We start from the raw sequence: 22,330 nt of genomic DNA on the forward strand, positions 1-22,330 counted from the left end.
CCCTTTAATTATCTGGTATTTTGAGCTAGAACTTAAATTACGCACTCTAGGGACACCAAAGATTTAGTTTACATCTTAAAAAAACTCATAATATGTCCCCTTTAATATAACTTTAGTTAAAATGGTCCCGCTATAGTCTTAAGATGTCAATATTTCACTTTTGTGAAGTGTATGGTGCTGACGTGCAAATTCTTTATGTAAACTTGTGCTATTATATATTTTTTCTTTTTAGGGCCAATTCAATGTAAGATGGAAATGCATGTCTAGTTTAAAATGACACACTGTAGAAAATGTGTTAAAACAACTTATGCAGGTCAAATCAACCTACTATAAACAGTGAGGCTATTTTGCCTGCTACAACCTGCTATTTTGCAAGTTCTCCCACTTAGAAATCATGGAGGGGTCTGAAATTGTCATCGTAGGTGCATGTCTATAAGAGACATAATCTAAAAAAATTATCCAGAAATCACAATGTATGTTCAACTATTTATTTGTATGATACAGTTGCAAATAAGTAAATCAAGAAAGAGAAAGTCAATGTTAATATTTGGTACAGTGGCCTTTGTTTGCAATTACAGAGGTCAAACGTTTCATAATAGGATTACAGACTCTGAAACACTACCTCCACTGATATACCCGGACATTGTTAACTATATTGTATTTAACTTGTAAACAGTTTAAATAAAAGCTTTTTTAAGTTCTTTGGTCCATCTTTATAGAAGTAAGTGTTAATATTTCTTTAAAGTTGAAATTAAATTATTTAACGAGGAGATTTCTCAAATGTTTTTACATGCTTTGTTCTGTTGTGTGTTTTAATATATGAATTCAACATAATTATTTGAAATGACATGAGCACATTTTTATTTCTTTAAAAAACAAGGATTTACTGAGCTAGAAATGGATAACAAAATATATACTTTTGCATAACATGAAGTACAACATTTTTTATTAAAACTTCATTAAAATAAAATGCAAGATTAAATTAAATGTGACTTTTATAACAAAAATAAAATGACAGCTTGGTCACAAGCTGTAATCAGAAGTAGTAAATAACTTTCAGGTAATGTTTTTAATACTGTTAAAGGGGTCATATTATGAGATTTTTTTAAGATGTAAAATAAATCTTGGTGTCCCCAGATTGCGTATGTGAAGTTTTATCTCAAAATACCCCACAGCTAATTTATTATAGGATTTTAAAGGGGTCATAGCGTGAAAATCAGACTTTTTCAATTTTTAAGTGCTATAATTGGGTCCCCAGTGCTTCTATCAACCTAGAAAATGTAATCAAGATTAACCCAGTAACTTTGTTTGGGTAAGCCATTTTCTGCAAGCGTGTGAAAAATTAGGTCGTTCAGATTTTGCCTGTTTTGTGAGGTATGAGCAAGGCGAATTATAATAATACCGCCCCCTTTATCTGCACTATCCAACCACAGCACTGCCATAGTGCAGAGAGAAAGAGAGAAAGGAAAAAGTACTTGACAGCACAATTGAGTTTCAATTACAACAAATCACCATCATTGTGATCAGTGTTTGCACTTCATCCGCTCATTTGCATTTTAAACGACACACCCAAAAACGGCTCACTTTTGCTCAGGCCTACAAATTATCAGTTTTGACATGCTATAATAAATTAGCTGTGGAATATTTTGAGCTAAAACTTCACATACACACTCTGGGGACAGCAAAGATTTATTTTACATCTTAAAAATATGTCATAATATGACCCCTTTAAACTCGCAAATTTGTAGGCCTGAGTAAAAGTGTGCCGTTTTTGGGTGTGTCCTTTAAAATGCAAATGAGCTGATGAAACGCAAACACTGATCACAATGATGGTGGTTTGTTGTAATTGAAACTCAATTGTGCTGTCAAGTCCTTCTTTTCTCCCTCTTTCTCTCTGCACTAAATGGCAGTGCTGTGGTTGGATAGTGCAGATAAAGGTGGTGGTATTATTGTAATTCGCCTTGCTACCTACCTCACAAAACAGGCGAAATCTAAACGACTTAATTTTTCACATGCTTACAGAAAATAGTTTCCCCAAACAAAGTTACTGGGTTGATCTTTTTCACGTTTTCTAGGTTGATAGAAGCACTGGGGACCCAATTATAGCACTTAAACATGAAAAAAGTCAGATTTTCCCACCATGACCCCTTTCAGTAAAAAATAAATTAAATATCATCTTTTGCATATCTAATAAATATCATCTGCTAGACCACCTCATTCAGTTCGCTTCATAGAGTTCAGAGGCTGCATCCCTCGAGTCTCGCCTTCAAAGTCCGCGTCCTTCGAAAGGATCCAGCTTTTGAATTGCGAGGCACTCAAAGATAAGTATGTTATGTTAACTTACCTTGCAATTTTATGTTTCAAACTGAGATGGCGACAGAGAAGTACAAGTTGGAAACATTGTTACATTTCGATCAGGCTCTTCATCTGACTTACAGAAAATTAACACTTAATATGTAATATCATGGAAAATCAAGGAAATCTAAGAAATTATGCAGTGATAAAAACTGAACATTCAAGCCAAAGGTTTTCTGGGTAATTGAACTGTAGCATAAACAGTGTTTATAGTCTCAGAGGGGTTTGTGAGTATATTACTGTTGCCATTAACACACGATGAACAGGTACAGCAGTCGGAGTGGTTTTTCACATCATGGGGTCCTTCAAAGACGGTCTGAATAACATAAATATTCTAGGGATAAGAAAAAAAACATATCTCATTAAAAAGATGAGGCTCATCATGCATAGCTCAGTGAGCATTGTGTTAGCAGCGCAAAAGGTTATGGGTTCAAAGAACACACGTACTGATCAAATGTAAACCTTTGCACTGTAAGTGACTTTACCAAATGCATTAATGTAATGTAAATGTAAAAATTTCACATTAACACACACACTTACGTTTTCAACACTTTCTTGGAGCGTGTTACTGTTGATCTGTGAGGAATCATGATCTGTGGAAAAATCAAGATCTCAGAACACTCAAAACTACAGAACGACTGACATGCATGTAATACAACATGTGTTCATGTGTATGAGAGCAGGCGGTTTACTTTTCTTCTTGTTTCTCTGTCTGTAGAACATGAAGAGTGAAAGTCCAAACAGAAGAAGAAGAATCACTGTTACTGACAGCGAGATCATTGTCGCCAAATCTGCAAACACAAAGATTCGGTCAAGTTAAGCTTAGTTTCACTTCTTTAAATATTAATACAAATTTGAGTTTTTACCTGAACTTTCTGACACTAGACAGAAACTTGTTGATGATGGTGATGAAGGTGGTGATGATGAAGCCACAGTCTGAGTGTTGACCGTGTAATGGTAAGATACTGGTGACATTGAGCTGATAGTTGTTGTCGTCTTTGTAGTTGTTGTTATCACAGTTAATAAACCTCCATTATCTAAAACAACATCATTCATAATCACAACACAGATTTATACAATATGCATGAAATATGGATTCTTTACATTTTGAAATAAATCCATTTTATTACCTTTGTGTAACATTGTTTTTTTTATATAAGTTTCACTGTATTGTTGTTGTTTTAGGATATTAGTTATTATATTATACTTTTGTATTTCTAAATGTTTTAAATGTTTCCATTTTCCTGTTTTGCTTTGAAAAAATAAGACATTCGCACTTTTTATCTACTGTAAAGATAATGTTGCTATGAGTGTGCACTTTTTATCAAACTAAATAGATTTTAAGACTTCTATATCTTAGGACTACAGATGGAAAGTAGCTTTCTGCTAAATCTGGTGCAGCCATCTTTTTAATGTAACTGCAGCTGCACATTGTCCTGAATAAACAAACTCTAACTCTAACTCTAAATGAAGTTTAATGATAGTTGTTTAATCAGGAAGTGCCATCAGAGATGGGTCAACAGTATGTTATCCAAACTACTGTGTGGTATTTTAAGCTCTATCTGCAGAGGATGTTGTGGTTTCTGCTTTCTCATCTCATCGAGGGTCTTTACAGATACTGCAGTAATACCACCGTGCATGTAAAAAATCGACATACACGCAAACACAGACCCCTGTTTCCAGTTTGGTGTCTATTTGAATATATGTGATGTAGTTTTCATATGTATTTTTAAGCAACATCTGTGTGTGTGTGTGTGTGTGTGTGTGTGTGTGTGTGTGTGTGTGTGTGTGTGTTTGTGTATGTGTGTTAGAGTTGTTTTATCACATGTGTGTTTTTCTGTGACTTACCATGCCTAATTTTCAGATAAACCTCTCTATAATCATCAGTACGTCCAGAGCCTGTCACTATTGCACACCAGTATTTGCCTTCATCTGATGGTCTCAGATCAGTGATGGTGACAGTGAAGATGTTGGCTGTTGAGTTGTCAGTCAGATTAAATCGCCTGTCATTAGGTTCTGCTCCGGATTTAACAGGTATGTCTTTTATAAAATAAATATTTGGACATGTCCCTCTGCATAGATACTTCTCATGTTTTTCATATTTAGACTCATAGGGACACTGTATATCAACCTTTCCTCCTTCATTTGCAGTGAAAGACAGGACCTCTTTTGTCTCACATTTTACCACTTTTATGCAGATAAGAAGAGAGAGAAAGAGAGAGAGGGAGAGATCATTACCAATTTTGTCTTGACACTCTTCAGGGCAAAGTTTTGAACTGAGATATACTGGATAACAACACACAAACTTGCATGAATATAATCTAATAATCGAATAAAAACATGACTGAAAATTAATAGAAACTTACCTGACATGATGAACGATATGCTAAATACAAGAAATCCATCAATACAGAACTGAATCATTCTGATCTGTGTGCAATAATGGACACCGGTAAAGATCTCTCTCTCACTCACACATTCAAACCCTCTTTATCTCGCCTCTTCTCTCTTAAATGTCTGGTGCTTCCCCTCTATTGGTTGATATTTTACATCTAGCATTCTACTTCCTACTACAACCTCTTACAGTAATATTACTAATACATAAAAATAGTTAGACAAAATTATTTTTAATAATGAACCATTACAATATTTATTAAATAAAGCCCTGAAATGATGTAAAGATATGTAGAGGTGATTCATGTAGTATAGCGACAAACTTAACCACAAGGTGTCAGATTTGCAGTAAATTTCACGTCAATTTGCAGTGTCAAGGGTATCGTGTTTAGTCATGACTTGGTTGAGTCATATAGGTTGGTAAGCAACCTATATAGAATTTACAGTTTTATTTATGCATTTTACAGATGTTTTAATACAAAGCGTTCAAAGTACAATGGTTTGTGTGTTACTTGCTGCTAGCAATATCGTTTACTAGTTTGGCCACAGGAATATGTTTTATGTGAAATGAGATAAATATGTACGAAGATGTGACATTGGAATTTGTTTGTATTTAAAGTTCCTGTGAACAGGAAGTCGCGATCAACTTTACTTCTATACTCTGACGTATTTCCGAGTGAAACGGAATAACACTCCAGGAAAATAGTGAATTGGCTGACAGTTGGGGTGAGCGGGGTTAATGGATGCTCTGCCAAAGCCATCTAGCAGATGTCATCAAAGAAGAATCAGCACAAAATGGTGGTGTACATTTTCAGATTTTAATTAAAGTATATGAGGGCATATGAATAAAAAAACAATGACTTGCACAGATACATGTTATAATAAACTCTACTGTAATCCATTGAAAAAAAAAAATTGTTAAATTTGATTTCATGGGGACTTTCAGGAGTCCATGTTAATATAATCTAAAAAAGTGAAAGTGAATTATATCTGCATGCTCAAATGTCAAAGTAAATAAGCAAGCTCCTCTTGAAGATCTGTTTATTCACATTATTGAAGGAGAGAGAGGTCAGATGTTTTGTTGACATTGATGTTGTGTCTCTTCAGGTGTCTGATGGGATTTTGGGATGTTCAGCCAGTGTGTAGAAATCCCTGTCAGAAGGACTTGTAGGTAAATCTGCTGTGGCATAGACTGTGTTGACTAAACTGACGGAGGGTTTTAATGTTGTGGATCCAGTTTCTGACTCTTTCATTGTTTTATAGTAAACTTCAGTGGACAGCTGAAAGAAAGAGAGATCTGTTACTTTATTTGATCAGATATTTTTGTAGTTGATGTGTAAAATAAATAACCTTATAAAATATAAAAGATTATATAAAAGTTGTGGTTTCGATTCCCAGGGAACACACAAAGAAAATGTACAGCTTGAAAGTCACTTTGGATAAAAGTGTCTGCCAAAATGCATAAATGAAATGAATGTAAACTATAATAGGTACATATTACCATGAGATTGTATTATTTAATTTTGTATTTGAACCCAAATATTACTCTACAATACAATGTTTTAGCAATAATACAATTCAAGAGGTACAGGTATGCTACACAATGCACATTTTTGGCTCAAATTTAGCAGTCTAAAAAACGAATTTTGCAGATTTTGAAAATATTTTTCTTTAAAGAAATACTTTACCTCATAACAGTCTCTTGTGTTTATCTGATTTGATGATGAGATTGTATCTGTTGATCAAAAAAAATATACAAAATTAATATACAGAATTAAAACTTAAGTTCACAGACACAGGTCCTTCATACATCGCAATAAGCACATGCATTTGAAGCCTCAACTATGATCAGCTATCAATGTGATTAGTTGGAGACAAGATCAATGTAATGTCATCGTATACTGTAGTAAAATTTGGATTTTAACTTTTTTAATGATGAACTCAATCAACACAAAAGCTTTCTTTACTTTCATTCCTAGATGGTGAAGCTGTGTGGACACCGCCAGTGACTATACATCTGAGCATCGTAATCTCATTATCTTATTTCAATGGAAACTTGACGATTGCTGGCGACACAAATGACAGTATCTGTCGGCAACAGGAAGTGGGTATGCCCTGCCACATGACACATAAAATTGTTAAAAAAATCCTTATTTATCCATGCTGCAGTGCATGTTGGGAATCCTGAATGAGATTTGTAATTTGTTAATACCCAGCATTCATTGCAGCATGAAGTTTTTCATTTAATTGTCACCATGGTTGAGATTCATACTCTGATTCTTGATGTTTGTGCGTCCCAATTATGCAGCTGATATTTTTGTCCAATGTTACTCAACTGCTGTGAAAGAGCTGGATCTCATTTACATTTTTGACAGAAAATAAACTTTTGATTAGTAAATTAATTAGGTGATGATATTTACTATTATGTACCAAGCACCACAGAATTACACTATTAACTTTTCATAACAAATGTGGTGTATTAACAAAAAGTTAACACAACCAGGAAAAAACTAGCAAGCAAAAAGTAAAGTGTCAAGAGTCCAACTAAAACAAACACTAATCACAATAATGGTGACTATAAATGAAACATCAACATCTAGACCTAATAGGTGGGTTGTGTTTTCTACAGCATTATGTTTGCTGAACATTCAGAAATAATGTTTTATAAAATAATAAAATGCAATGTTTCTCTATCATTTACAGAACAATTAAACAAGTCAATATAATAAACAGTTGTTGTTTTGAACATTGTGTGGGCGTTGAAACATGACATTGTCATAATGTTTAAAATGGTAAAATGTAATATTCCTCTAACGTTCAGACCACCCAGAAACGTTCTTAGAACTTAAAGAACTTACGTTGGCAGAATGTTTTTGGGAACTTGGGAACTTTCAGGGAACGTTCTTAGAACTTTTTTCTGCTAGCTGGTTTTTGTCTTTTTAGATTTGAGCGTAAACAGTAACAAACACAGTCCTCCAATTACAAGAGTCAAACACACACACACACACTAATGATCACATGGAAATCTGGAAAATACACAACGATAGTAAAAATTTACTTTACAAGATTCAGACAAAAAAAAATTCATTTAATTATCTCAGTCTTAACATTTCTTATGTGTTGTTCTGTACTGGACAAGCTTTCACTTTTCTTGCTGGTTATTGTTGGGAATTAGCTCATACAGAAAAAAATTGTCAAAATATCCATGAACTGGATGTTGTGGCAATGCTGTGCAGTTGCTAGGATGTTCTGGGTGGTTGCTAGGGTGTTGCTACTGTAAGGGATCTCAGGTTTCGGAAGGAGAACAAAACTGCAATCGTTCCCGGGTTTTGGACACAATATGTCTTAGAGCGTTGCTAGAGTACGAATATATTGTATTGCACTATGGAGCATTTAAGTATTAAAGCAACACTAAAGAACTCTGGCTCTTTGCTCCCCCTACAGGTTAGAAGCGTAATTGTTCATTACCACTGTCGTAAATACTGCAGCATAGCTGGCTCTGATTGGATTGTAGGTCTGCCGTAAAACAAGTTTTTGTAGTTTTCACTCGAACTACAGGACCACTACCCGACGGTTGGAAACTTCTTTAGTGCGGTTTTGGCCGATAGAGGGCTGCAAAGCGAATGTGAAAGTGCCATTCACCCTGTTTTGTGTGGATGAACCACTGAAACTTTTTTGGAAACGTTATTTTAAGGTAAAAAAAACTCTTTGGTGTTGCTTTAACCTTAAATCAACACTAAACAACCAATTTGTAAATGAAAGGGTTTAATTACAGTACTGACTTAAAGTTACAGTTGAAATGGTTACACTATAAATGCATGAAATGGTAAATAATACAAACAATTAACTGTTTCCAATGTATGTGAGATTTTACCTGATAAGAACAGAGAACGATTAAAGTTTAAAAGAAAGAGAACTGGAACCTAGGCCTAATGGCCTGAACCCCAGTGAAGAAGAAAAGGAAAGGGAAATGGCCAATGCAAAAGGCAAGATGCAAAAGCAAAAGCCCAAATGCAAAAGCCCAGAGCTCATAAAAACCTTGACCTTTATCCTCTATCTCTTGACCATGTGACTAAGCCTAACTGATACATTCAAATTGACCAATCAGCGGATCACCTTTAACCCCCACTGTATTGGATAAACAGCTGTGACAATAGTCTTTGATCACTATCAGCACAGGGGGTTGTGACAAGTTGTGACCAAGTATTAAATTCCTATATTTTTAATCTTACACTACTGTACATGGTTGACCCAACACAAAAAAGCCAAAGAGATATTTGTATTCAAGAGTTTTTATTCTGCTACCAGTCCAGTTTAGGATACAATTTAAAGTACTGTTGATGGTTTTTAAATCCCTGCACGCCTTGGCCCCTAGTTACTTGGCTGATTGTATCCATTCTTATGAAGCTCTCAGCTCACTCAGATCTTCAAGTCAAGGTCTTCTCCATGTCCCACTGTCCCGGCTTAAGCAAAAAGGTGATAGAGCCTTTTCTATTGCTGGCCCCCAGCTGTGGAACCAATTGCCACCTGACATTAGAAATGCGTCTTCGGTAACTATTTTCAAAGCCAGGCTAAAAACACACCTATTTACAGTGGCCTTTACTATGTCTTAACTGTCCTGTCCCGTTTGTCTGTAGTATATTGTTTTGTTTTTCTTCTTGATTTTGTCTTAAATTTCTGAGTACTACTTTTAATCATTTTATTAATTTTTTGCACTATGTACAGCACTTTGGTCAGCGCAAGCTGTGTTTTAAATGTGCTATATAAATAAATTTTACTTACTTTTACTTTCTAAAATGTCTGCTCATTTATAAGCAAGTCTAACCAGAGATCTTTCAGGCTGAACAGCAGAGGGAGACAAACACGAACATGTAATGCTCAGTAAATACAACCAAAAACAATCAACACCCTGTGGCTGCCTCGGGGTTGGTGGACCAGTGAAAGGTTTTTTTCCCACTTTAATAAACCTGCAAAAAACAGTCACACATACACGTGATGTCTTGCAGACCGATACGACTCGAGGGACATAAATAACAATGAAACACAATAAGCTTGTCTCTTTGAATCAGTGGAATCATGTTTGGTGACTGACAATGGCATAGTTGGATAAAATCTCCTCTTTACTGAAGGTGACTTTAACATCACTGACAGAATCTTCATACTTGTGGAAACTGACAGCAGCGTACAGCAGATCATCAGAGGGGATTGTGGGGAATTGTGCAGTAGAATAAAGTGGACTGTGTAGATCAGAGGGGATTGTGGGCATCCCTACAGAAGAATATATACCAGCTTCTTCGCAGTCTAAATGCTGTCTGACGTCTTTAACATTCTCATAGACACATGCAGTATTAGACACCTGAAAACACAAGATTTACTGTCACATGTTCATTCACAGTATAAGTGACAGTCACAAGTGTTTAAATTCAGACTTGTACATAATCTGAAAGCTGAATAAATAAGCTTTCCGTTGATGTATGGTTTAGATTTTACATTATTTGTCTGAGACTATTTTGAGGCTGCAAAAATCTAAATATTGAGAAAATCGCCTTTAAAGTTCTCCTAAGGAAGTTCTTAGCAACACATATTACTAATGATAAATACATTTTTTATATATATTCATGGTAGGAAATTTAAAAAATATTTTCATGGAACATAATCTTTACTTTGTATCCTAATGATTTTTTGACATAAAAATTATAATTTTAATAACTGGATTTTTGCTACAAATATACCTGTGTGATTTATGACCTGTTTTGTGGTCCAGGGTCACATATGAAAACACATTTACTTGTTTCTATTTCTGCTGCAGGTGCAGAACTGTTAACAAACGTAAAACCACCATGACAAACATCGGTCATGTTTCAATATGCATTAGTGAACAGTTAAACAGGATGTTAATTTGCAAAAGGGCCCTTTTCTAGTAATGAGACAATTGTCCTCAAAGCTAAGTTTTTGATATGTTTCATTATATTTGTGAGGACCTTTTTAAAAAAAAATTATCAGAAGTATAGCCAAACCTCTACACAAACACACTACTAACCTCTCCAATGGTCCTTTGTGTCCTGGAAGAGATGTTTTCTATTTCGAAAAAAAATCAAATTAAGCTTTTTTTATAATACAGAAATAGGATAACATTCTTCTGTACATTTATAAACAACAACACAGTCAGGCCCTTTTTAAGAAGCCTGATAATTTCAAATTTTACTTAATTTTATATATGTTTATAAGTAGATACAATCCCATTTTCCATTTTTTACTTGATCTCTGTGCTTTAAAAAAAACATATATTATGCAAAATCTACTTTTACAAGATGTTTGGACATAATGTGTGTTGCACTGTAAAATGTAATAAGTTGAGTTTACTTAAAAAAGTGAGGAAACTGATTGCCTCATAATTTTAAGTAAGTTAGTGTATTGCTTTTAAGTTGGCAAAACTTTATATTATTTGTAGCCTAAACTTATTCATCAAGTAAGGTAGAGTATTGATTTTAAGTTGTCAAAACTTAACAGTACAAGTAGACTAAACTTATTAATCAAGTAAAGTTAAGTACTCTTTACTTAAAATCATTAGTTGAGATAACTTATTTTTATTGTTCACTTTACTTGTAAATATAAGGAAACTGATTGCCTTACATTTGTAAGTAAGCTGAACTAACAAAAATAAGTAAAGCCAAAAAGCAACAAAATGAGGTTAAAACATTTATTTTAAACATGTTAACAGTGTACAAAGTAAAACATTTTGACACACACACACACACACACACACACACACACACACACACACACACACACACACACACGCGCACACACACACACACAAGAAAGGGGTTTGTGTTCAGTCACCCATCAATCTGGATACCCAAAATGCAACAATAGACTTAAGACAGTCTTGTTTCTGTTATTACAAACACAATGAACACACCTTGACAAACAAATTCAAAACTAGTTTTTTTTTAGTGACTGCAGTTTTGGTTTTGTATCCAGGTTGTCATGTGACTGATAAAAAAATCACAAATTGCATCAACAGACGTACAGTATCAATCTTGTTTTTGCCATCAGAAACACGCAAAATACAGCTTAACTAAAACATCAAAGTTTTGCAGCAATTAAAGTTGAGTTTTTCTGGAACTTGTATCCAAGTTGACGAAAAATAAAAAACCCAAAATGCAACAGATCTACAGTAACACAGACTTGTTTCACACAAAACACACTACTTCACATTAGTATGTTTTGTAGTGATGGCAGTTTTGACTTTAGTGATTTGTGCCCCAGGGAAAGAAAAACCCTGTGAATCAACTCAAAATAAGCTGTGAAGGGGTACTCCATATTTAAAACAACGATCAGTCCAAAAACTAAACACATGGCATGTGATACTTTCTCAAGTCCATCCATGGCTGTGACACCCTACCAAATAATTGCTGTAAACCATGTGGAGAAATGTCTGTCCTCCGGCACCAGACTGAGAATTCCTATTGATAGTTGAGGTGGGTCACCATCACAGTCCTAATAAGATAGAAACGCAATATTAATATACATTCTCATAATACAAATGCAAAGTGGATGTGTCATTTAAAAATTTAAACTGTTCAAGGTGATGTTACTAGTTTTTGAAGTGACACTTAAATTTGTAACAGTGCTTCGGTTGGAATTGCCAATAATAATTTGGACCTTTCAGCAGAAGCTTCTTTCCTGGTGGTGCAAAAACATCCTTGGAACATATTTAATTAATAATATCTTGTTAGAAAACTCTTCTATAGGTAAGGTATATTGTATAGGCAGCAGGTTGTTTTTGCAGAAATGATCCCCAACAGTGTGATCAGGACTCTGTGTCAAGCAGAGGGTCTTGTATCAAACTGAAGGGGCTTATTTCATGATAACAAACTGCTGTCTGTGCATTATCCCACTTATTATGTGGCTATTTTACTCATAAGGTAAGCAACATTAAATATTTATTTGAACTATTTTATTAGCTTATTTTTAACAAATACAGGAAAACCTGTTTATTTTCAGTTTTCACAAAAGACGTTTAAATGTCACAAACACAATATTTGGTTTAATCATTTGTAACTATAACATCATATGTTATTGAAATACATTTGATTTAATTTTGTGTATTATTAAACTGTACCTGTCAAATTTATTTCCAGCATACAGGTTATAGCGTGTTTAAGCGGTTCTAATCTGTTTTGAATACATCTGAATGTAGTCGAAAGTGGACAGCTCAAAACGGTTTCCACACTGTTAACACCTGTATTAAGCTTTGTTCACTCATAATGCGATAAACTAAAACCCATAGTGTCATGTTGATGTATTTCACTACTGTCAGGTATAGATCTCAGACTGATCTTTGAATATTTGATGTTTTGCTTTCTTTATAATGAATTTGAATTGGTTATGTAATTGGCATAAAACCTTTACCTGGCAAATAAATTATGTTTTAATTTATTCACAGCATTTATCAGAAGTTATTGATTCTCTTAATTGACGGAATAACTCAATGGCGGGGAAAGAGTTCAAAACTACAATACAAATTTCTCGCTAGAAATGCAACCAAAAGTGAAAATATTACTTTATTTACACTGAATGTGTGCTCAGTTGCTTTCTTGCCCACCATTTTATTTTATCGAACTCTACCAGGCTCGAACAATCCTGAGCATGCTCACGCATAGAATTTTGGGACAAAAGGATGTGCCTTGGTGCCTTTAATTATCTTCTATTTACACATTATTTCTTTAATAATGCTAATTAAATGCTTACACAAAAATTAGGACATCTCATATTGATTAAACGAGAAGAATACTAACCATGTTTGTTTTCAGGAAGTCTGTAGTGTCTTCCGCAAGAAGGATAGCAAGACCACGGAGAACTACCGTCCACCGAGCACTGTCATCAGTGATGTTCTGACGAATAATACATAAAACATTGAGATCAACAGTGAGAACAGATTACTTAAAAGTTAGCAAATGGACTTAAACTATTTAAAACAAACAAACAAAAATACTTACTATTAGATACTCAAGAGAGCTTTTAAACTTTTCTTTCATTCAAAATCTTCAAAAACAATGTTTAGCAAGGGATGAGAACAATTCTTGCTTGAGGTTTTTGCTTGCGACTTGGTTGTACTCCACAGTAACGTTACTATATGAAAGAAGGATAACAAAAGAAACAACATATCAAGATTTAAAAAGTTTTGACATGCCCTAAATAAAATGTGTGTTGATTACCTGACTTTCCATGAAGGGTATGCGCTCTCTTCAAAGAAACAAGCTCCTGCTAAATAATAATAATATACAATTAACATAGTATATTGATTGATAGATACTAAAAAGCAATTGTAAAAACAACATTTTTAGCATTCACTCTATAAACTTAAAACTTTTTATACAGCACATCTCTTAACATAACTTGGCATTTTAAGGTATGAAATTATTAATGTTTTTTCTCCAGAGGTGGGTAGAAACATGCTTACTGCATTACATTGACTTGAGTAACAATTTTGAAAGCACCTACTTTAAATGTGCTATTTTACCTTTTATAAGCAGTTCTAAGCATTTTCATGTAGTTTATTATTATAAACCACACCAACACGAATTATAAACTCACTACTTAAGCAGTTTTTCCATTGCATACTTTTACTTTTACTCAAGCAGTTATTACTATAAGGCTTAACTTTAACTAACTTTTTATATAATTACATTTTTACTCAATCTACCTCTGCTTATTAGTTACTTATGTCTGTTGAACGAAAATGTTTATCTTTAAACATACATGATTAGCAGTTGTTGGATTGCTAATTGTGATCAAATAGCATGCATCAGTTTTATTATTACCGATAAAATATTACTGTTTACAAACTGTGATTGTAATATTGCGACAAAAACCTAGCAATTAAAAAATAAAAATGATATATAAGCACAAACTTACCTCCTCATGCTCTTATCCGACCATGTGCTGTTGTCGTCTTCTTCAGTTAACCACTCAGTTAAGCCACCACTTACTCCTTGGGAGCATTACTGCCACCTACTGTGCAGTCATCCTTTTTGAAAATACTTGAAATTTTAAGTTGAGCTAAATTAATCTGTTAAGTTTAATCAAGTTGACTTGAGTTTGCATAGAAAAAAGTTGGGATTACTTGGTTAAACTAAGTAAGGTTAACAAACTTAATTAAATAAGTTAAGTTTACTTAATCTTTTTAGTAAGCTCAGCTATTACATTTTACAGTGTGGCAGTATGTGAACCCAACACTGAAAAAAAATCAGTTTTCTAATCCCATTTAAACCAATTAGACATTAGGCATGCTGTTTTGATTCTCTTGTTAATGTGACGTCACACTGGTAAAGCCCCGCCCATGGCCCTGACTGACTGGTTAATTTTACCTAAAAGCTTTGTTAAATGTGTTTGTGCACGTAGCACTAAAGTCACTGAAGATATTATTGTCTCAAGGGGATCGCACACCGGCCGCGCAGCTCAGCGCCACGCAGCTCAGCGCCGCGCCGTTCTAAAAAAATCAAACACATTGTTTTCTATGAGTATACGCACACTGGCGCCGCCAGGTGGCGATTGTATTGAAAAGCCTTCATGTAAACACGATTGGATGCAAATTTGGATCGTATTGAAGGGGGTTGTGTACTCCGATCTGTGATCCGATCTGCAGGGGAAAAGTATGCATGTAAACGCGTGAATCGTCTCACCAGGCTGTGTTTATTCGGCTATCCAGTGCTGAGCTTCGATGAAACTTCACGAGACCGGCGAAATGCTTCCACAGGGTGTCACGGTCTTGTCAGACATCTGTGCTAGATGTAGGTCTGAGTGCATCTGACAGGACCATGACAGTATTATGTTCTGTGTGGGGACATGTGGAATCACATTGTGTGTGTGGCTTCCACATGTTCCCGGTGTCTTGTTGCTGTCGTGATCTTGCCAGACCTTAGTATAGGTTCAGGTCTATGTTCTGAGGGCAAGGTCATGGCAGCATTGTGGTCTGTGTGGGAACACGTGTTTTTCACATCATGTATCTGTGTCACATGTTCCCAATGTCTCGTCACTTTTACCTTGCTCCCTTATGTACTCGTGTCTTACGTAATTAATTATGTTCACCTGTTCCCCATTGATGTGGCGTCTTTATAATCCCCTTTCGTTCTCTGTTGTGTGCGCGTGCGTTGTCTAAATTCAGTGTTGTATTCCTGTTCCCGGTGTTCCTGAATTCTGTGTATCCTGTTCCTATGCCTGTGTTCCTGTTCCTGTGTTAGTTTCAGTTCCGTGTTCCATCACCTTGTTTTGTTATCATCTGTTTTACCCCCTCGTGGGTTTTTGTGTTTGTTCATTTAATAAACTTCCAGTTTATTTTATTATTTAGTTGTGTCTGCATTTGGGTTCTCTCTTTGTGTTTATATCTAACGTGACACAGGGCGGGAGATACGCGGCGTGATTGACAGCTTTGAAACCAAATGGATATACGTGAAAATCAGATGACATGATTTCACAACTTTTCCTCGGCCATTTAGATATGTGAAGCATACGGAAATGAACCTGGACATTCAATCCGTTGAAAAATCTCAAAATCGGCAAAATGGACATACATGGTTTTTATCGGACAGCGACGATATGTGTCCCAAATCATTAACAAGTAACTGCTAACGTATATTTTGCATTTTGAAGTAGATGCTATCCGACGAAGCTCGCGCTATTTAATGTGCACTTCCGGTTTACAATACCTCCGAGTTCTCCTAGGCGCGACGCGATGCGGCACTGAGCTGCGCGGCCGGTGTGCGATCCCCTTCAGACTGTATTCACAGGAATCAGGTCTCTATTTTTAACTGAAAGGAAGTGAGGAGCCGTAGCTCATTTGCATTTAAAGGTATTGAACTGAAAGCGCTTTTTGCTATGGTAATTTTGGATATGTTAACAAATGATCTGTGGGGTATTATGAACTGAAACTTCACAGACACATTCTGGGCGCACATGAGACTTGTAATACATATTGTAAAAATGGGCATAATATGTGTGTCATGGGCTTGCCAGATCTTTTGTATTTTACTCAGGTCTGAGTGTATCTGGCAAGACCATGACAGTACTATGTTCTGTGTGAGGGACATGTGGAGTGATATTATATGTGTGGCTTCCACATGTTCCCAGTGTCTTGTGGCTGTCATGGTCTTGCCTGACCTTGGTTATTATCCAGAGGGCAAGACCAGGGCAGCATTGTGTTTATGTGGGAATACGTGTTGTTTCACATCATGTATGTGTAACACGTGTTCCCAGTGTCTTGTCACTTTTACCCTACTCCCTTATGTAATCATGTCTTTAGTGATTAATTATGTTCACCTGTTCCCCATTGATGTTGTGTCTTTATAATGCCCTTTCGTTGTCTGTCGTGTGCGCGTTCATTGTCTACAGTTGTTGTAAGTCAGTGAGTTCATGTATTTCGTGTTCCTGACTTATACTTTGATTCCAGTGTTTTGTTACTGTGTTTCGTTCCCATCACTGTGTTTATTTATATTCTGTTTTACCCCCTCGTGGGTCTTTTGTGTTTGTTACTGTAATAAACTCCCAATTATTTATATTTATCGTCTGCGTTTGGGTTCACCCTCTTTTGTGCACAAGCCTGCCGTGACAGAATGAACGCGCCACATTGAACCCAGCGGACATAGCATGCAGTGTGTGTCGGACCCGGAATGGTGGTCCTCGATCGCCAGCCAGACTCTCTCCGGCAGTAGTCCCTTCCCACCGCAGAAGGGGCTTCCCCTTAATGACTACGCCCGGGCGGTTGAGAAGAGGAAGGGATGCTACCCGGAGTTCCTAGCCAGCGCTTATCTGGTGGCGGGAATGGATGACCCTCCACCAATTCAGGAGCGAGGTAGTTTACTCCAGCTGTCCTACTGGGATTTGGTAGACTGCCTCGCTCAACGACAGAGCCCAGCTGAGACTGCCCGACCCCTTTCACCCGCACCTAAGCTAGGGGGTATCCTTACGGGGGCGATCAAGCTGGGGAAGCCTGCTCTCGTTTCCCCGGTGCGGGAGATTAACTCCGCGGCCAGTCTCCGTCCTGACCTCCCTGCCTCTAAACGGAGGAAGAAGAGGACGAAGAGAGCTTCGGAGCCGGCGCAGCCGGGGACACGTCACCCGCCGGCGCAGCCGGAGACACGTCACCCGCCGGCGCAGCCGGAGACACGTCACCCGCCGGCGCAGCCGGAGACACGTCACCCGCCGGCGCAGCCGGAGACACGTCACCCGCCGGCGCAGCCGGAGACACGTCACCCGCCGGCGCAGCCGGAGACACGTCACCCGCCGGCGCAGCCGGAGACACGTCACCAGCCGGCGCAGCCGGAGACACGTCACCCGCCGGCGCAGCCGGAGACACGTCACCCGCCGGCGCAGCCGTCTGCGCAGTCTACCGCGCAATCCAGGACATTCCACTCCTCTGCTTTTCAGCAGAGGTTTAAGACTCATTTTCCATATTCTGGACATTTGTTTCCCCCTGTTATTGCCCCACCACCCCTTCATGATGTTCTGTTTTTGTTAAATCACCCCAACCCGTTTGTCACGTATGTTTGTTTATCGTTGTTGTTTATTGTGATGTTGTCATGGTTGTCTTCTGTTGTGCAGTCTCTCGTTCCTCGTGTTTAATGTTTTGTTTTGTGACGTCTTGTATCCGTCATTAAAGAAGGGGGTACTGTCATGGGCTTGCCAGATCTTTTGTATTTTACTCAGGTCTGAGTGTATCTGGCAAGACCATGACAGTACTATGTTCTGTGTGAGGGACATGTGGAGTGATATTATATGTGTGGCTTCCACATGTTCCCAGTGTCTTGTGGCTGTCATGGTCTTGCCTGACCTTGGTTGTTATCCAGAGGGCAAGACCAGGGCAGCATTGTGTTTATGTGGGAATACGTGTTGTTTCACATCATGTATGTGTAACACGTGTTCCCAGTGTCTTGTCACTTTTACCCTACTCCCTTATGTAATCATGTCTTTAGTGATTAATTATGTTCACCTGTTCCCCATTGATGTTGTGTCTTTATAATGCCCTTTCGTTGTCTGTCGTGTGCGCGTTCATTGTCTACAGTTGTTGTAAGTCAGTGAGTTCATGTATTTCGTGTTTCTGACTTGTACTTTGATTCCAGTGTTTTGTTACTGTGTTCCGTTCCCATCACTGTGTTTATTTATATTCTGTTTTACCCCCTCGTGGGTCTTTTGTGTTTGTTACTGTAATAAACTCCCAATTATTTATATTTATCGTCTGCGTTTGGGTTCACCCTCTTTTGTGCACAAGCCTGCCGTGACAATGTGCCCTTTAATAATGTCTAATCATATTTCCCTGAAATTACGCACTTTAAGTTAATTTTACGGTAGAAGGGGAAGTTGAAACTATACCAGGTCACACAAGGCCAGCAGACCGTTAAAGAGTTTGTGTGTTTCTGAGATTGTGCATGTGTGTGTGTGTGTTTGAGAACATCACCTGGTGTCTTGAAATATCTTAATTTGTATAACAACAGGATCAATGCTCCTATCAGCAGCAAAGTCACACAGACACAAGCGATGATTTTTCCAGAAACACCTGGAGAACAAAGAAACGTACAAAGTTTAGAGTTTGCAGAGACACAGTGATGTCTGATATCAGCACGGTTAAAAGACAGGACACAACATCTTGGATAAACTCAGACACAAAACACTTACGGTACTGAAAACTACAGACATCTTAGGTACTATTACTGAAATTACATACATTAAATGAACCACACAGTATGATAGTCTGATCCCTAATCTGTTGTGTTAAACTTAAAAAAATCTTCAAACAATGCAAAATAATTTGCAACTGTGAATTTCCGACAGTCTATTTTTAGCTGTAGATTTTTCTCACTTCTGCTTTTCTAACCAGAAAAATCTGATGCCAACAACTTTCACATTGTTCTGAGTTCATGGACTCTCGTTTCCCATAAAAGTTTCATTAACCAAACATTGACAGGCCAACGTATCGACTCAAAATGTCACATCTCTAACTGTGTATTTGCTATGAAATTTGAAACTAAAAATGATATGTAGCCTACTACAATAATGTATGAATAACTAATACTTACTCTTTGTTACTTCTAGACGCACTTTAGTGATGATGTGAGATCCACACCAGTATATCCCAGAATCCTCTTCTCTCAGATGGCTGATGTTTACAGTAAAGACTCCAGCAGATGTTTCATTATCTCTCATTGACTGTAATGAAACTCCATCATTTACACACATTGAGGGTTCATGTGCTTTACAGAAGATTTTCTGATATTCAGCATGATGTTTACACTGAATTGACATGTTGTCTCCTTCACGTTTATTCAAGATCATCTCTAAAAAACATCAGTTTTATTATCAGCACAGAAGTTCAGTAACATGTAATAATCATATTCAATGAAAATGTTGCTCACCCTCGTTCATGATAATAATCAGATGAGTGTAAAGATAAATCACATCTGTTTCTAATCTCACTGTACAGCAGTATTTCCCAGCATCCTCTGCTGTCAATCCAGTGATGTTCACAGTAAACACACTTGCTGTCATGTCATCATTCAAAGTCAATCTGTTCATCTTCATCTCATCTCTCACAGTCTCAATGAGAGGATTTCTATCTGTAGTGGAGCTCTTACACAGATACTTTGACTTTGATTTATAGATGGGATCATAAGGACAGATGATCTGAGCAGATCCTCCTTCATCTCCAAACACTGGAGGCACTGCAAACACACAAACAAATACAAGATCAAACTGTGACCATACATGTATATGATACAACATATTGAGATTTTACTCACTGAACAGATTGAGTTGAACTTTAGTGGTCAGAGAGATGAAAGTTAAATCTCTCTCAGTGGTTTCTGCTCCACACCAGTAAACTCCAGCATCTCTCACAGTCACATTACTGATGGTCACAGTAAAAACACTTTTATGAGATAAATCATTCAGTTCAACTTTAGATGAGTTGATGTTTTGGCAGATGTGATTTTCATCCTCTTTACAGAAGAGTTTTGGACTGACTTGATGTTTCTCTGGGATCTGACAGCTAATATTGACTTCATCACCAACATAAACAGATTTATTCACCCACCAGTGTGTCAGCGCTGTAAAACATGAGACAATCACACACACATTTAAATTTATATGAATGAAATAAATGATGTCAAGTTCCTCACCCTGTTTAATGTCCATCTGTATTTCAGTGAAGCTCTCAGTATATTGAGATACTCTCACTCCACACCTGTATGTACCAGCATCTCCAGCATTCAGATCTCTAAAATACACCATCAAGACTCCTGCTGTGGTGTCATCATATAGAGAAACATCTCCATTCTTCATCCATTGATCCTGAACTGATGGAGATTTCCTCTCAGAACATCCATCTGATTCTTTACACAGATATTTTGGATTATTTTTGTTTTGAGGTTGATGACACTTGAAGATGATTTGACCTGCTGAGTATCCGCTCACTTTGACCACACCCACTTGACCTGTCAATCACAAATATCACATCTGCATCTCATCACATCTGAATTAATTAAATATTGCAGCAGCAAATTGACATGAGATGTTATTGAAAGTTTTGTTTTACTCACTTATAATGTTGAGATGAACAGCAGTAATAATGAAGTAACTGTAAGAGTCTCTGTAACGCTGAACTCCACATAAATAAACTCCTGAATCTTCTGATCTCACATCAGTTATTCTCACACTCAGGATTTCATTTTGTGTATCATCATAAATGTTTAGTTTTTCCTGCTTATCCTTTACATTTTTAGTGGAAAGCAACATATTAATGGTGTCATTTTCTTTTTTCAATAAGATCTTCTCATTGTACCATGGATCCTGTGAATATTGACATCTGAAGTTTGACGTTTCTCCAGTATTCACCATCACTGTCTGTGACGCCTCACAACATGAATCTGTCAAAGTTCCAGATATAAGATTATGTTACTTTGAGCTGGAAAAATTACATAAAATACAAATGAGACCAATAACAAATAAATCTCATTGCACATTTGTTTTACTTACTCATAATGTTGAGATGAACAGCAGTAATAATGGAGTAACTGTAAGAGTCTCTGTAACGCTGAACTCCACATAAATAAACTCCTGCATCTTCTGACCTCACATCAGTAATTCTCACATTGAAGATGTTTTTATCTCTCTCATCAGAAATACTAAATCTCTCTTTCTTTTTTTGTGTGTCAGTTCTGTAGATAATCCCGGTTGAGTCTTTTTCTTGTTTAAATAAGATCTTCTCATCAGTCTTATAATCCTGTGAATATTGACATTTGAAGTTTGCAGTTTCTCCAGTATTCACCATCACTGTCTGTGACGCTGCACAACATGAATATGTGAAAGTTTGTAAATTCTAAACTAGGAAAACTATTAAAAATATGTTATGAGATCAATGACAAATAGATTTAACTGAGTTTGGTTTACTCACTTATAATGTTGAGATGAACAGCAGTAATAATGTAGTAACTATAGGTGTCTCTGTAATGCTTCACATGAACTGTAACTCCACATAAATAAACTCCTGAATCTTCTGATCTCACATCATTAATTGTCACACTGA

At 36.7% G+C, this 22,330-nt stretch overlaps 1 protein-coding gene and 2 long non-coding RNA genes across 3 annotated transcripts; all 3 read right to left on the minus strand.

The window, feature by feature from the left end:
* Positions 1 to 1,435: 1,435 nt before the first annotated feature.
* On the minus strand, positions 1,436 to 22,084 carry LOC129445213 (polymeric immunoglobulin receptor). The gene is made up of 11 exons (XM_073860010.1): positions 21,781 to 22,084; positions 20,925 to 21,671; positions 20,547 to 20,852; positions 20,163 to 20,468; positions 19,827 to 20,084; positions 19,208 to 19,306; positions 10,790 to 10,827; positions 9,838 to 10,105; positions 3,048 to 3,146; positions 2,896 to 2,948; positions 1,436 to 2,689 (listed from the first exon to the last, which is right to left on the minus strand). Exons 2-11 carry the CDS (start codon positions 21,085 to 21,087, stop codon positions 2,516 to 2,518), a joined length of 1,764 nt encoding a protein of 587 aa, XP_073716111.1. The 5' UTR covers positions 21,088 to 21,671; positions 21,781 to 22,084; the 3' UTR covers positions 1,436 to 2,515.
* LOC141363574 (uncharacterized) lies at positions 3,228 to 4,824 on the minus strand. Its single transcript, XR_012369086.1, has 3 exons — positions 4,722 to 4,824; positions 4,204 to 4,542; positions 3,228 to 3,392 (listed from the first exon to the last, which is right to left on the minus strand). It is a non-coding gene; the product is annotated as an uncharacterized lncRNA (long non-coding RNA).
* Positions 11,873 to 14,889, minus strand: LOC129438543 (uncharacterized). Its single transcript, XR_008642637.2, has 5 exons — positions 14,674 to 14,889; positions 13,974 to 14,022; positions 13,755 to 13,887; positions 13,554 to 13,649; positions 11,873 to 12,252 (listed from the first exon to the last, which is right to left on the minus strand). It is a non-coding gene; the product is annotated as an uncharacterized lncRNA (long non-coding RNA).
* Positions 22,085 to 22,330: the final 246 nt, after the last annotated feature.

The sequence above is a fragment of the Misgurnus anguillicaudatus genome, chromosome 3 (genome assembly GCF_027580225.2).
Source record: "Misgurnus anguillicaudatus chromosome 3, ASM2758022v2, whole genome shotgun sequence".
NCBI lineage: Eukaryota > Metazoa > Chordata > Actinopteri > Cypriniformes > Cobitidae > Misgurnus > Misgurnus anguillicaudatus.

Bases quoted from the DNA above. Each gene is read 5' to 3' on its own strand.
- LOC129445213 (XM_073860010.1), bottom strand. From the start codon at position 21,087: ATGAAGAATGGAGATGTTTCTCTATATGATGACACCACAGCAGGAGTC. The intron at 10,106-10,789 runs GTTAGTAGTGTG...TTGTGTTTTCAG, and splicing joins CACAAAGGACCATTGGAGAG to GTGTCTAATACTGCATGTGT. The intron at 2,690-2,895 runs GTAAGTGTGTGT...TCTTATCCCTAG, and splicing joins TCCAAGAAAGTGTTGAAAAC to AATATTTATGTTATTCAGAC.